General features: G+C 39.2%; 1 protein-coding gene across 6 annotated transcripts in view; it reads left to right on the top strand.

The window, feature by feature from the left end:
• Positions 1-12588, top strand: part of Dip2c (DIP2 acetate--CoA ligase C (putative)) — a 436072-nt gene that overhangs the window by 367303 nt on the left and 56181 nt on the right. For all 6 annotated transcript variants that reach the window (XM_013075790.3, XM_004854585.3, XM_004854586.3 and 3 more), the window contains 6 exons: positions 456-565; positions 1933-2013; positions 8761-8884; positions 9447-9568; positions 10513-10624; positions 10715-10824. In XM_013075790.3, the coding sequence (XP_012931244.1) occupies positions 456-565; positions 1933-2013; positions 8761-8884; positions 9447-9568; positions 10513-10624; positions 10715-10824 (659 nt within the window). The remainder of the gene's footprint in view (positions 1-455; positions 566-1932; positions 2014-8760; positions 8885-9446; positions 9569-10512; positions 10625-10714; positions 10825-12588) is intronic.

Raw genomic sequence — 12588 nt, 5'->3', positions numbered from 1 at the left:
GAGGTATTTATTGAAAATGTATAATATTTTGTCTTTTGTCAACTCTTGTGTAAAAACACCAGAGAACAAGAGCAGAGATAACCCAAAAGTCAACCACTTAGCATTGAAATACATCATGCTTTCGAGTTCTCTACTTCTCTTCTCTATCATTTTTGTAATCCCTTCTGGGAATGTGTCTCAGCACCTCTGGAGTTACACTCACTGGAAAATAAAGGCATTGGACTTGGAGGGGCACCAAGGGGCATCGTTTCTGTATAACCCCTAATCAGAGCATATTTATATTTGCCATTGTTACCATTTTAGTGATTTCTTCGAAACCTGTTTCAATAAGACTTATTCAAAGCCAGATCTTTCAAAGGGTTTTCCTAGAATAAGCTCTATATCAAACATGGGAGTCATGTTTTAAGGAATTTCATTTTTTGTCTCCTCAAGGTTTTATTTCTCCTTCTTTCCAGAAATTGGCCCTGCCTCTGTGATGGTGGGAAACCTGGTGTCTGGAAAGAGGATCGCCCAAGCGAGTGGCAGAGACCTGGGTCAGATAGAAGACAATGATCAGGCCCGCAAGGTAGGTGCCGAAACTTGGGCTGTGTCCCTCCCATTCAAGCACTAACCAAGGTGCTATGTCAGAATGATGTCCCTAGAGTTTCTTGCTGTGGCAGTTCCCCATCTGATGCCGATTTTGTATCTTTAGTGATGATACCCTACCTCCCCTCTGTCTTGGCAAGAGATGTCCCTATAATTTTCTAAGAAAAATGTTTATTATATAATATATATTTTTATATGATGTTTTAAAATTGTATTAGCAGTACAGAAATGAGTCAGTGATGTCATCCCACAACTGGCAGGACTGATGGGACTGCTTTGAAATCCTTGTCCTGTCTTAGTGTCCCTTCACCCCTCATTTCTAATTATCTCCACCAGTCCTGATGTGAATCCCATGTGGCCTGCTGTAAGGCATTCATACTTAGCTCTCTGGCAGCCAGACCTCCTTACTGGAGAAAATCCTCGAGGCTTCTGTGGTCTCCAGCCTGTGTCCCCTCCCCCAACATCATACTTCATGTCCTGTGTAGCTGCGAGTCCCTGTTGTAACCATTCAGCCCTGACAGTGCTTGAAGCTCACCAAAAGAGGTCCCATTCCTATAGCCAAAAGGTGGTCCCATTCCGTATGGACTTGGGTGACGTGATATCAACTGTTGAAAACACTGCCACTGTAGTAACAAAGAACAATTGTGAATTGAAAGCACTTGATCACTGTAATGCCCCACTCATGTGGTACATTTCTATTAACAAAAGGGACTAAGGTTATACATGGATATTTTCTGTATCCTGACATGAAATAGGGCTGTCCTTTTTACTACAGATGGAATCAATGTAATATTAATATAATGCAGCTCAATGCCACTAAGGAATTGCCATTCTAAAAACATAAATGTGTGCATTTTTTAAAAAACAAGATAGATCTAGGGCCGGGTATTTAGCTCAGTGGTTCCGCTGCCTAACTGGCAAGTGCAAGGTCCCGAGTTCCCCAGTACAAAAAAAAAAAAAGATCTCATTGTCTCATTGCAGTCCACAGAAATCAACATTGCCTCTTCTGGCAGCCCCAGGAGGAAAGATTCACTGTATCAGCTGCTCCCCTTGGGCAGACATTTGGAGAACTTTGCTACCTACAGGCACGGACTGGGTCTTTGAGTTGTCAATCTAAATAGGTGCAGTGAATTCCAAATCACTGCATTAAAAAGCATACAGTATAAACATTTTCTTCTTCTATAGATTATACATTTGTCAAGATAGTCCTAAAAACAAATGGCCTCTTTCCTCTATGAATAAGCACAGTATTTTAAAGACACTCAAAAGCAGTGTATTTTGATTTAAATATCGAGATTTTCCAACCAGACTGCAGAGCCTGACCCTTCCTCCTGTGCCTCCTTGCAGTTCCTCTTCCTGTCTGAGGTCTTGCAGTGGAGAGCACAGACCACCCCGGATCACGTGCTGTACACGCTGCTCAACTGCCGGGTGAGGCTCTCGGGGTGTGATTCCTGGCTGCTTCTTACTTTGTGGGGTCCATGCTGGTTCCTGGAAGTGCTTTTGCCTCTTCATCCTATTCCTGACTTAGTTCTTTCATTCAGTCTCATGTGAATTTCTTTTGTTCATTTGTTTTCTGCTACTTTGACTAAGACTTAAGGGGTGCTTTTAATTTATGCATGTGTATTTACCTGTCTATGTATATGGATATTTTAGCAGCCCTGTTTGCAATATTTCTCACCCAAAAGTGAGTAATTAGTGATACCTGTAACAGAAAACAATGGCAGATCCACAAGATGTTTGTTTTTATTTAGACTACGAGGCTATATTTTTTATACATGAAAGGTTATGTGTTAAGTAGATAGACTCTCAGGAATGGAAATCATTGGTTTGTTTACATCTCAGATTAGAAACCAAAGTCATCAAATATTATTCCATAAGTACTTAAGAGTAAAGCCTTACATATACAAGCAAATATAAATAATAAATGCAAAAGCCTTAATATGCTTGTTAACTTTTTGCTATGAAAACAAAGCTTGAAGAATAGATTTTAAAATGTAGGTCATCTTGACATATATAAGCACTTGCAACTCGTTTAAAAGTTATGACTGTTTGGAGTTGCTAATTATCTTCCAGTTTTCTTTTTATTACCATATTTTTTGTGGTACATAATAATTATATATTTTATTAGTACATGTTTGTGATACATAATTATCTTGACAATATTTGGTCCCCTTTTCCTCTGTCTCTTACCTCTCTCCCCTTCTCCAGTTCCCCTTCCTGTGATTGCCTTCTTCATCAAATTCTGTTTCCCTGTTTCCTATCATCTCACTTTTATTTTTCTCTTTAAATTATTTTTACTTACATTACATTTACTTGGAATTTGTATTTTTAGTTTTTTTGAGGTGTCTTCATACTTATTTTCATAATGGTTGTACAAGTAGTTTACATCCTCATCAACAATACAGAAGGGTTTCTTTTTCCCTGCAGCCTCACCAGCATTTGTTGTTTTCGTAGTCCTTGATATTAACCATTCTTACTCCAGTAAGATGGGCTGTCAGTGTTGTTTTGATTTGAATTTCCTCATTGCCAAATATGCTGAACTTTTTTTCATGTGCTTATTGCTCATTTGTACTTCTTTTGAGAAGTGTATGTTCATTTGCCCATTTTTTGTTGAGAATTGTTTTGGGAGGTCTAATTTTTGGAGCTCTTTATATATTTTAGATATAAGTCCTCTGAGGAATAGCTGACAAATTCTTTTGGCCATTCTATAGGTTGTCTCTTTGTTGATTGCTTCCTTTGCTGTGAAGAAGCTTTTCAATTTGATATAATTCCATTTATTGATTCTTAAAATTATTTCTTATGCTAATTATCAAAGTCTTAGTGCACAAAGATATTCCTCAGCATGTGAAGTAGCAGATTAATGACAAAAGCAAGAAAATGCCAACAGTCTTAATTTCCTTAGCCTCTAGTTTGAGTTTCCAGTGATCAGAACATTCCTTGCCTGTGGTTTAATTCATCTGAATTAAATAACCCCTCCCCCACTAAACCATATCCCCAGCCCTTGAATCACTTTTAAATTCTTCCCTGACATTGCCTAAGATGGATAAATATCTGTGCCGAGACAATCTGGAGGTGTGAGTGTGTAGCTCAAGAAGTAGGAGACCCCTCTGTACACAAAGTTTCAAAATTGACTGAGGCACATTTATGGACAGTGTAAGGAAAACAGCTATCTTCCAGCCATATCTAATTGAGGGAAGATCCCTCCAGTTGTTTGCTGGAGTGATGCCAAAGCACCAGACTTGGCATCTAGTCTGTCTGACCCTGTGGATGTTGCCTATGCCCTTGAGCCTCTATGACCACAGTCATTTGCTATAGCTAGACACTGGATCTTTTGGGAAATGTTTACTGGAAATGACTCATGTATTTTAAAAAGGTTTCAGTAAAAATGACAGGAAATTAGATGGGAATAGGTGGTAGGGATCAAAGTCATGAATAAATTTGCTTTAGATTAGTATGCAGAAAGTATGGTTCAAGGAGGCCTTCTCCTTTTAGATCTGACCTGCTATTTTATAAGGCTCTTTCAATGTATAGGCAGTTCTATCCTGAGCTATCTCAGTGATGCTTTTGTTCCTGTCCTAAAAGAGTCAGATCCAAACATCTATATTCATTTACTGTTGTCTGCTACCTCATAGGCTTATCCACAAGTGCCCAGCATGGACGATATCAGCAGTAACACCTGATGGTTGTTATAGTATAATTTCTATTTAAATCGATTTCAAGTTCAACACTGCCTGATAGAAATACACCACAAGCCACAAACATAATTATGTGTTTTCTAAAAGCAATATTAAAGAGCAAGAAGAAGCTGGTGAAATTTGTTCTAATAATGAGTTCCTTAATGTATCTGTAGAGTATTAATATTTAGCGTGTGTCACAAGGTGCCTAACCATTATGGCCAGTGCCTTCTGCTGGTAGAATATTTCTGTTGATTATGAATTTGGCCACTTCTCACCAGCTCTCCTTGATCATGGGCTCTTTTAGAGTGTTTAAACCATTTGGCTCAAGAGTATGAATGGTGTTTCCTGTTTGTTGCACATGATATCCAGTGTTCTCTACTGCCAATGTAGTGAATAGATATGAATTGTGCAAGAGTTATAGTATGAAAAGAAAGTAAATTCATTATAAATAATGTAAAATTTACATTCTTGAAACTTCTTTACATACAACAGAGTGGGGTTTTGCGGGGGGGGGGGTTCATTTGTTAGAAATACTAGCCAAATCTTTTAGTCTTTTTTTTTCCACTTATAGTAACTTCTTTAGAATTTTAAAATATAGATTCTGTTTGGCCTTCATTGTTCAGTTTTTAGCAGGTATTTGATTAATGTAAAACTTTTAAATGGTGTCAGATTTACAGCTGTTGACACTGAAATTTGTTTGCTTTAGAAAAGGAGTTGCAGGTGGATTTTCCTGAAAACTTATTAAACGTCTTTTAAGAGAAAACAGCCCTGATTTCTCTGGTGAAATAAATTGATATGGAAGACCACCTTCTTATTCGGTGGGTTTCAGTGTGGAAACTGCACCTTTCCCCATGAACGTGGAACAGCATGTCAGGAGATGAGGACTGTTCCCTGAGTATCTATTGCTTTATGGGGCTGCTCACCTAAACATTTCATGTTTCTCTTAACAACTAACATTTGGGAAAATGAAATGTGTAACTAAAAACCAGTGGTGTTGGTTCTGAGGTAAAATGTTGTTAAGGCTCTCACATCGCAAGTGGTGATGAGCAGTATCCAGATGTGGCCTGTGTCGTGTTGTAGATCCACTGTGTGAATTCAAGTTTGTCACATCCATCTTTGCATGCTTCAGAAAAGAAAAGATAAATGTAGTCACTTAGATTACTATTGGTGTTCAGGCTGCTAACCTACCCTATGAGTCCTTCATCAGAATAGGGAATTGGAATCTCTCCATCCTACCACCAGCATAAGCCTTTTCCTATCTGAGGGCAATTCCAAGAGAAGCCATTGTTCATTCCACATGTCCTTTCTGTGCAAGAAAGTCACCCAGTGACATAGCCTCAGCTGTGGAGAAAGACCTACTTAAATCTGACCATGAGCTGGTGTGCCTCCAGCCAGTGTAGAACCTTCTTAAGGACTTGAGAATAATTTTGATTAATTTCATATCATCCCATGTACTGACTTCAGAACCTAATTCCCATGCAGGGTGTGTCCTACTCCCCTGCACTATTATCACAGAATGACTGACTGGAAGCTTTGTTTTTAGTTTTGTATTAACTCCATAAAATGGCAAACAGTTTATGAAAATTCTTTCAGAAAGTTAGCAAAGATATAAAGGACAGCATACAAATTAAATTTCACATTTAAAAAATACCCATAGGTGGAAATTTTCGTGAACCTAGAATCAAAACTTGTCAGATATATTCCTTTCAGTGGTTGTGAGTCTTCTAGGTTTCTTAAATCTAAGGAACTTAGGAAGTGGGCAAATCATAGGCTTTGTCATTTGGCAATACAGCTGGGTTTGATAGAAGATGGTATTAGTTCATTTTTCATTAGTATAATGAAATTCCCAAGAAAATCTGCTTTAGAAAGGAAAGAGATTTATGTCAGCTGACATTTCTGGAGTTGCAGGGTTGAGGGGACCACTTCTGGTGGTAGACTTCTCACTGGGAGAATCCTGAGTTGGTACAGGGATTCTGAGAGGGAATGTGTTTGTATGATCTCTCTTCTTTTTATAAAATTACCAAGATTTAATTATAGGGGCTCCATGCTAATAACCTTACCTGATCCTAATCAGTGCCCAGAACCCTGAACCCTAAACATCATAGTCTTACTAAGTTTTCCCTCTATTAATACCTTACAATTAGGGTTAAATTGTATCACATTAAACTGTGGGGAACACTCAGATCATATTCAGACCATCACGGTAGAGAGAGAAAAAGTTACAGAAGTTGTAGAAACCAAAGGGAAAGAGAGGCACATGGTAACTGTAGGCAGCATGGTGGTGAAAGAACTCTCCATAATAGGAGGGTCCCCCTCAGTGGGAACAGAAGGGCAAACCAGGTCTCCAGCACTGTCTTCCAGGATGCACAGACACTCATGCCCATGAGACTGACCGATTTAACGATGCTTTATGCTTCCTTTCCTTGTAAAAAGGGCTACTGCACTCCAGTGTTGAGGGTGAACTTGGATGGGGTCTCCCATCCCCTGGTGTGGGGGCCGAGGTGGTCCTCAGCCTCTCCATCAGCTGTTCTCTGCATCTTTGTGTTCTGTCTTTTTGAAGAGCTCAGTGGATGTTCAAGTCAAGGAGTGTTTTGGTTCGTGTAATAAATAGGTGTGATCTCCATGAGTAAATGATAGAGGAATGTATAATCTTGAAGAAGCCAAATTCTAGACTCAGTTTCCTACATCTTTTTTTTTTCTTTTTTGTTTCTTGAGATTGAACCCAGGGCCTTCTCACTGAGCTACAGCCTTTTTCATTTTTTATTTTGAGACAGAGTCTTGCTAAATTGCCCAGGCTGCCCTCAAATTTGTGATCCTCTTGCCTCAGCCTCCCAAAGTGCTGGGATTATAGGTGTGCATCACTGTACACATCTTTTTACTTTTAACCTATCTTGCCAAATTTTGCTTTATGGCTCTTCTTTAGGTAAGTTTCTATTTAACATCCTTCAGTGGAACAATAATCAAGGGAAATTGTGTGTGACGAGAAGGTTCAGTTCAGAGAAATGTAAGCTGAATGTCTCCTTCATTGAAGAAACCAGTTAGAGCATCAGAGGGAAGGGTTGGAAGGCTGACTGAGCCATTTCCTAGGTGGCCTTGTGCTGCTCTGCCCTTCCGTGTAGAAGTCATAAAGACAGAGCCTTGGCCTCTCAGAGCTTGCTGATAACCAGTTGTTTGGTGAATGTTTTTGTTAAGTATCAGATGCTGGTGCATGTATTTTAAGGAATTATAAAATATTCTCCTGCACGCTCATCAGGTCCCTCCCACCTCATCAATGTGCAGGCACCTAGGGCATCCAACACAGGTCATTTGGGATGAGAATTCTGATGTGTTTCTCCTGACATTACGCCTCACTAGCCTTAGAGGTTCTAGTCACCTGGGCCATACAGCATTCTCTGTATTCCCTACAGTTGCTCCTTACCAGTTCTCTTTGAACCTCCGCCTTAAAGCATAGTGTTTGCATCATTTAAGTTCAGCCCCCGAGAGTCTGTGGATAGTGATTATGCTTCTCTGTTACTCCTGTAGCCTCTGTGCTCTTCTTTCAAGCTGCTTACTTGAAGTATTTAGCCAAGATTGTTCATGATCACTGTTTAGCCCATAGATTATTGAACAGAACTGCCTACTGCTTGAGGAAAGGCTGTTTATCCTGTTAATTAAGATAGAATTTGAATATAAACATTATTAAAATGGCTATAGACAGTGATCTCTGCACATCTAAGAATGGTGCAAATATAATTGAAAAATGTATCTTCAGGAAAATCTCCTGGTTAATTGAAGTCTTTTAATTGGTGATTTATTCATACTTTTGTTTGCAGTTCATACAGTAAATCCCATATGTTTTGGAATTTTTAACCTATCTTGCTACTTATCTTCCCTAATAATCCCCTTTTAAGGTATTGTTGAGTCCAAAGAAGTTTTCTGTTTTGTTTTTTTATGTTAGAAGTCTACATGAGACTGCACTTGATTATTCTTTTTCTTTTCTCATTTTTTTGGATTATTGCTTATTTTGGTTTTGATTTTTTTTGTTCTTTCACTTCCTTGAGGTTTCGTATGGCCTTTCTTAGTAAACATTTTAAACCAGCCTTTATTTTTCAATACATAAGTCCTACAAGTTGACTAGTACATTTTATTGCCCATGGCAGTTATATTTAAGTCACAAAATTTCTAGGGTGTTTAAATTCAACTGGTTTTTAGTTTGGATAATTTGTTAAAATAGTTCATCTTGACCAAAATATACCTAGAATCCTTTGTGGTGCTGAACTTCTTACAAGGTAGGAAGAAAGGGGGATTGATTGACTTGTAACGAATGCAGGACTTTCTGTGGTGGGAGAAAATGATGACAGCATTGTAAAATTATGAGGAAGTTTGTGCAACTCTGTGAATATACTAAAATACCATTCCAGTCCACATGTTGAAGGAATTATATGACATGTGAGGTATATCACAATAAGGCTACTATGGCGAAGAATCTTACTTAGCCACCTGTTATTGTGGTACTCAGGGCACAATAGCGAACTCTCTGACATGTGTCCAGCTTCACAAGCGCGCCGAGAAGATAGCGGTGATGCTGATGGAGAGGGGCCACCTGCAGGATGGAGACCATGTAGCTTTGGTGTACCCACCAGGTAAGAGAGCAGGAGTCAGACTCTGTGGGACTGGGCCAGTCTGCCACCTATGTAAGGAGGTCCTGGTTGCCCTTGTTGGCACCTGAGCAGAGTTGCTGGGTTATTGCTGAACATGTACTCTATGTCCCGCTGTATTCTCACTGGGCTCATTGCTGTCTGGTTACTCCCACTCACAGGGATGAGGCTAGTGTTGTTACTTTTAGAAGCTTCAGTAAAATATTTACAAAAACATTTGTTTCATTAGTTAACTCATTAGTTAATTCATTTGTTCAATTAATCCATAGTATTAAATCCTTAACTATTGAATTCATCATCATAAAGTTGAATAATTCCTTAGAGAAATGGCATAGAAATTCAACTGCCTGCTTTAGTGTTTCATACCTAAAAGAACAGGGTAAAGAAAGGGACATGGAAGCTTACCACGGGGACAGAGGATGACTGAAAGAGTTTGTTGCTCCCTTCACCCTTTGACTTTTCCCAGACTAAAACTTTTGTTGACAGGAATGGCTGTCATTAAATAATAGGATTCCTTCCAGTAAGAATTGTTTCCCTCCTTATGTAGGAATAGACCTCATTGCAGCATTTTATGGTTGCCTGTACGCGGGCTGTGTGCCAATAACCGTCCGACCTCCGCACCCACAGAACATTGCCACGACGCTGCCTACTGTCAAGATGATCGTGGAGGTAACAGACACTTGGTCTTGTGTGGCCACTTGACCTGCCAGGATCTGAGTGTTGAGCTTGCAGATCACAGACTCTGAAATCTTCTAGAGCAGTTGCTTGCTGAGAGAGAGTAGGAAGTGGGGCAGGGAAGAGAGAGAAGGTGAAGGGCGGGGGAGCACCAAAATAATAGGACAGAAAATGATCTCTACCTGCAGAGAGTTTAATCTTCTGCTTCTAGAACATGAACAGGCTAGATGGTAGCAGCTCCTGCAGCCTATCAAAAGAAGCTGTCCCACAAAAGGGAGCTCCCTACAAAAGGAGCTTTTCCATCAGATCTAACCAAGAAATCTAGTCAAATGAAAACAAAAAATACACTTTTAAGAGTTTGTTCCTCTGGATTTAGAAGTTTCCTGTTATCTCTTGAGAGTATAAATTTGTATTAATTTCCTATATCTGGGAAAGTTTAAGATGATTAGCATACATTTTTCCCTTTCTGGAAAAGTCACAAAGACCAAAATTATTTTGGGGACAGAGAATGGCAGTGTCCTGCCCTTCAAGGGAAGGCTCTTGGTAATACTTTTGTGGCATTTACTCCCATTAGAAAATATTTATGATGTGTCTGCATGCATGTGACCTGTTTGGTACAACAGAGCTAACAGAGCAGTGGTTTTCAATGTTCTTTTCTAGTGCAATCATAATCCTACATACTTCTTAGCTATAGGGAGTACAGGAATGAGGACCTCAGTCTCAGTTGTGCTTTGCCTGTGTGTGTCCATGACCAGATCCCTGCACTCAGCTGGCTCTTTAGGAGAAACAGTGCTCTGGGGAATATAGTCTGCTTAGGAAGTTGCCATGGTGGTAATGTGCACAACAAGCAGCAGACACACATGATGAATGCTCCATAAATTTTCTCATTTCTGGAGTATACTCATTCACTCATTCATTCTGTGCATTCTGGTCCTCAGGTGAGTCGTTCTGCCTGTCTGATGACAACACAGCTGATCTGCAAGCTCTTGCGGTCCCGGGAGGCGGCAGCAGCTGTAGATGTTAGGACGTGGCCTCTCATACTGGACACAGGTCAGCACTGGAATTGACAGGATAAACTTATGTTCTTCTGTGGTCTTTAATTTGTGCAGATAGATTGATAGCGTTGTTCTGCTTTTTTAGATGATTTGCCAAAGAAGCGGCCTGCCCAGATCTACAAACCTTCCAACCCAGACACGCTGGCATACCTTGACTTTAGTGTGTCCACAACTGGAATGCTAGCTGGCGTAAAGGTGAGAAATGGAGTCTGCATAACGTGTAGACCAGTGATGTACAGCTAACAGGCTGTGCACTGATTGTCAGTTTATGTTCCTATGTATAGTAGCATCTGGTGACATATGAGGAGAGGTGTGTGTACACTTTTCATTCAAACTATAGCACACATAACCCTTTCAGTAGATCATGAAGCTGATTCTCTGCAAATGTTCTGGTTTTTTTAGTGTTCAGTTTCACTAGCCCATACTACACTGCTGCATGTTCTTTTCTCTTTCTGGTCCTCAGATCTTCATACTCTGTTCTAAATCTCTGCACATTGTAGTTTCTTGCTTTTTAAACTTCAGCTCCATTGTAAGCTATGAGATTGCTACTCAGTGAAGCTTCTACAACCCTTTTTCATGTGAGATAATGGAATTAGTAATATGGCAGCAGAATTAGACCCCTACAGCTCTGATAGTGTCAGGGTACTGTGCAGAACTGCACTGTGAAGCCTGTGTTCTCAGGAAGCATTTTCCCAGGATTTCTGCCTCTGGCTCAGACTGGGGAGTTTGCTTTGTTTACCTCACTTATTTTCCAGGTTCTACCAAATTAACTGCAGTGTTAAATAAAATAATTTTCAAAAGCTTTTTGGAAGAAGTGTTGTAGGCCAAGATGAATTATTTACTATGGCACTGAAGCTTTGAGCTTCCTGCCTCCTACTGTCACAGCCAAAAGAGAAACACATACTTTTGATAATTTTCATGCTATACAGAAGCAGGAGCTATAATATTAAACCTTGATTTAATAAAGATGTTTCTACAGGAAACAAAGATAATGTGATCTATGTTTATTCCTGATGATTCCGCTTCATCTAAGTTATACACCCTAAAAATTGACAGAGATGAGTAAGATTTTCTCTCAAACTTAAAAAAGTTTTTCTTAAACTTATGACCATTTAATTTGATGAATACCTGAAGTGAAGTAAGTTAATATAAAATCCTTGTGCTTTAGATATGGAGAGCCACAGAAGTAGTCTGCTCCAGATGGAATCCTCCTACCTCTCGGATGTCATGGGTTACAGAGGTGGACATTTGTCTTAGAAATTTTTAATTTAACTTTATTTAATTTCAGCTTTTAATTACATACTATAAAACTTGAGAGAGACAACTTTTTCTCTCTAATGGACACTATGAAATGTCAAGTTTCATGTACTACCCAACTATGTGTTTATATGTTTAAGTTTTGTGATTTTTACCTGCTTAAAAATGTGGCTTTGAACTTTGAAGGCTCCTAATAGACCTGAGGTACTTATTTATTTATTTTTATTATTTTATTGTTAATAAGGAGATGACCCATATAGCCATCTGTTAAACTTAGTAATCACATTATGATTACTCACTTTAATTACTGTATGGATTTCCTTAAAGACTACTTTAGAACTTGGTGGCTTTCCCTTACTACCAAGTATCTCCAGAACACCTATCCTGCCCTCTCAGTTGATGTGTACCCAGAGAGTGGACATGTATTTTTAACATCAGCCAAAGCAAATCTGCAGTGGAAGGTGAATCTGCCTCAAATAAATCACACAGTGTATCACAAAATGTTTAAGTTCAGGTTGAGCTGACTTCAACACTGATTCCCACATTGATATAGCTTCTCTCTTCCTCTCTCTTAGAGTCACTTTTTTTTAGAGTTGTTCTGGGTTTTAGAAACCTAATTCTTTATCCAAGTCTGAGTATGTCTTAATAGGAATTGAGTTTTTCTAATCTAGGTTCTAGAAAAGTATCTCATGTCAGGCCCTT

Source organism: Heterocephalus glaber, unplaced genomic scaffold (genome assembly GCF_053883595.1).
Source record: "Heterocephalus glaber isolate CG9 unplaced genomic scaffold, H.glaber_assembly_v1.0 deba00001472, whole genome shotgun sequence".
NCBI lineage: Eukaryota > Metazoa > Chordata > Mammalia > Rodentia > Bathyergidae > Heterocephalus > Heterocephalus glaber.
The sequence above is the reverse complement of the archived record's forward strand: the minus strand, read 5'-3'. Positions and strand labels throughout refer to the sequence as shown.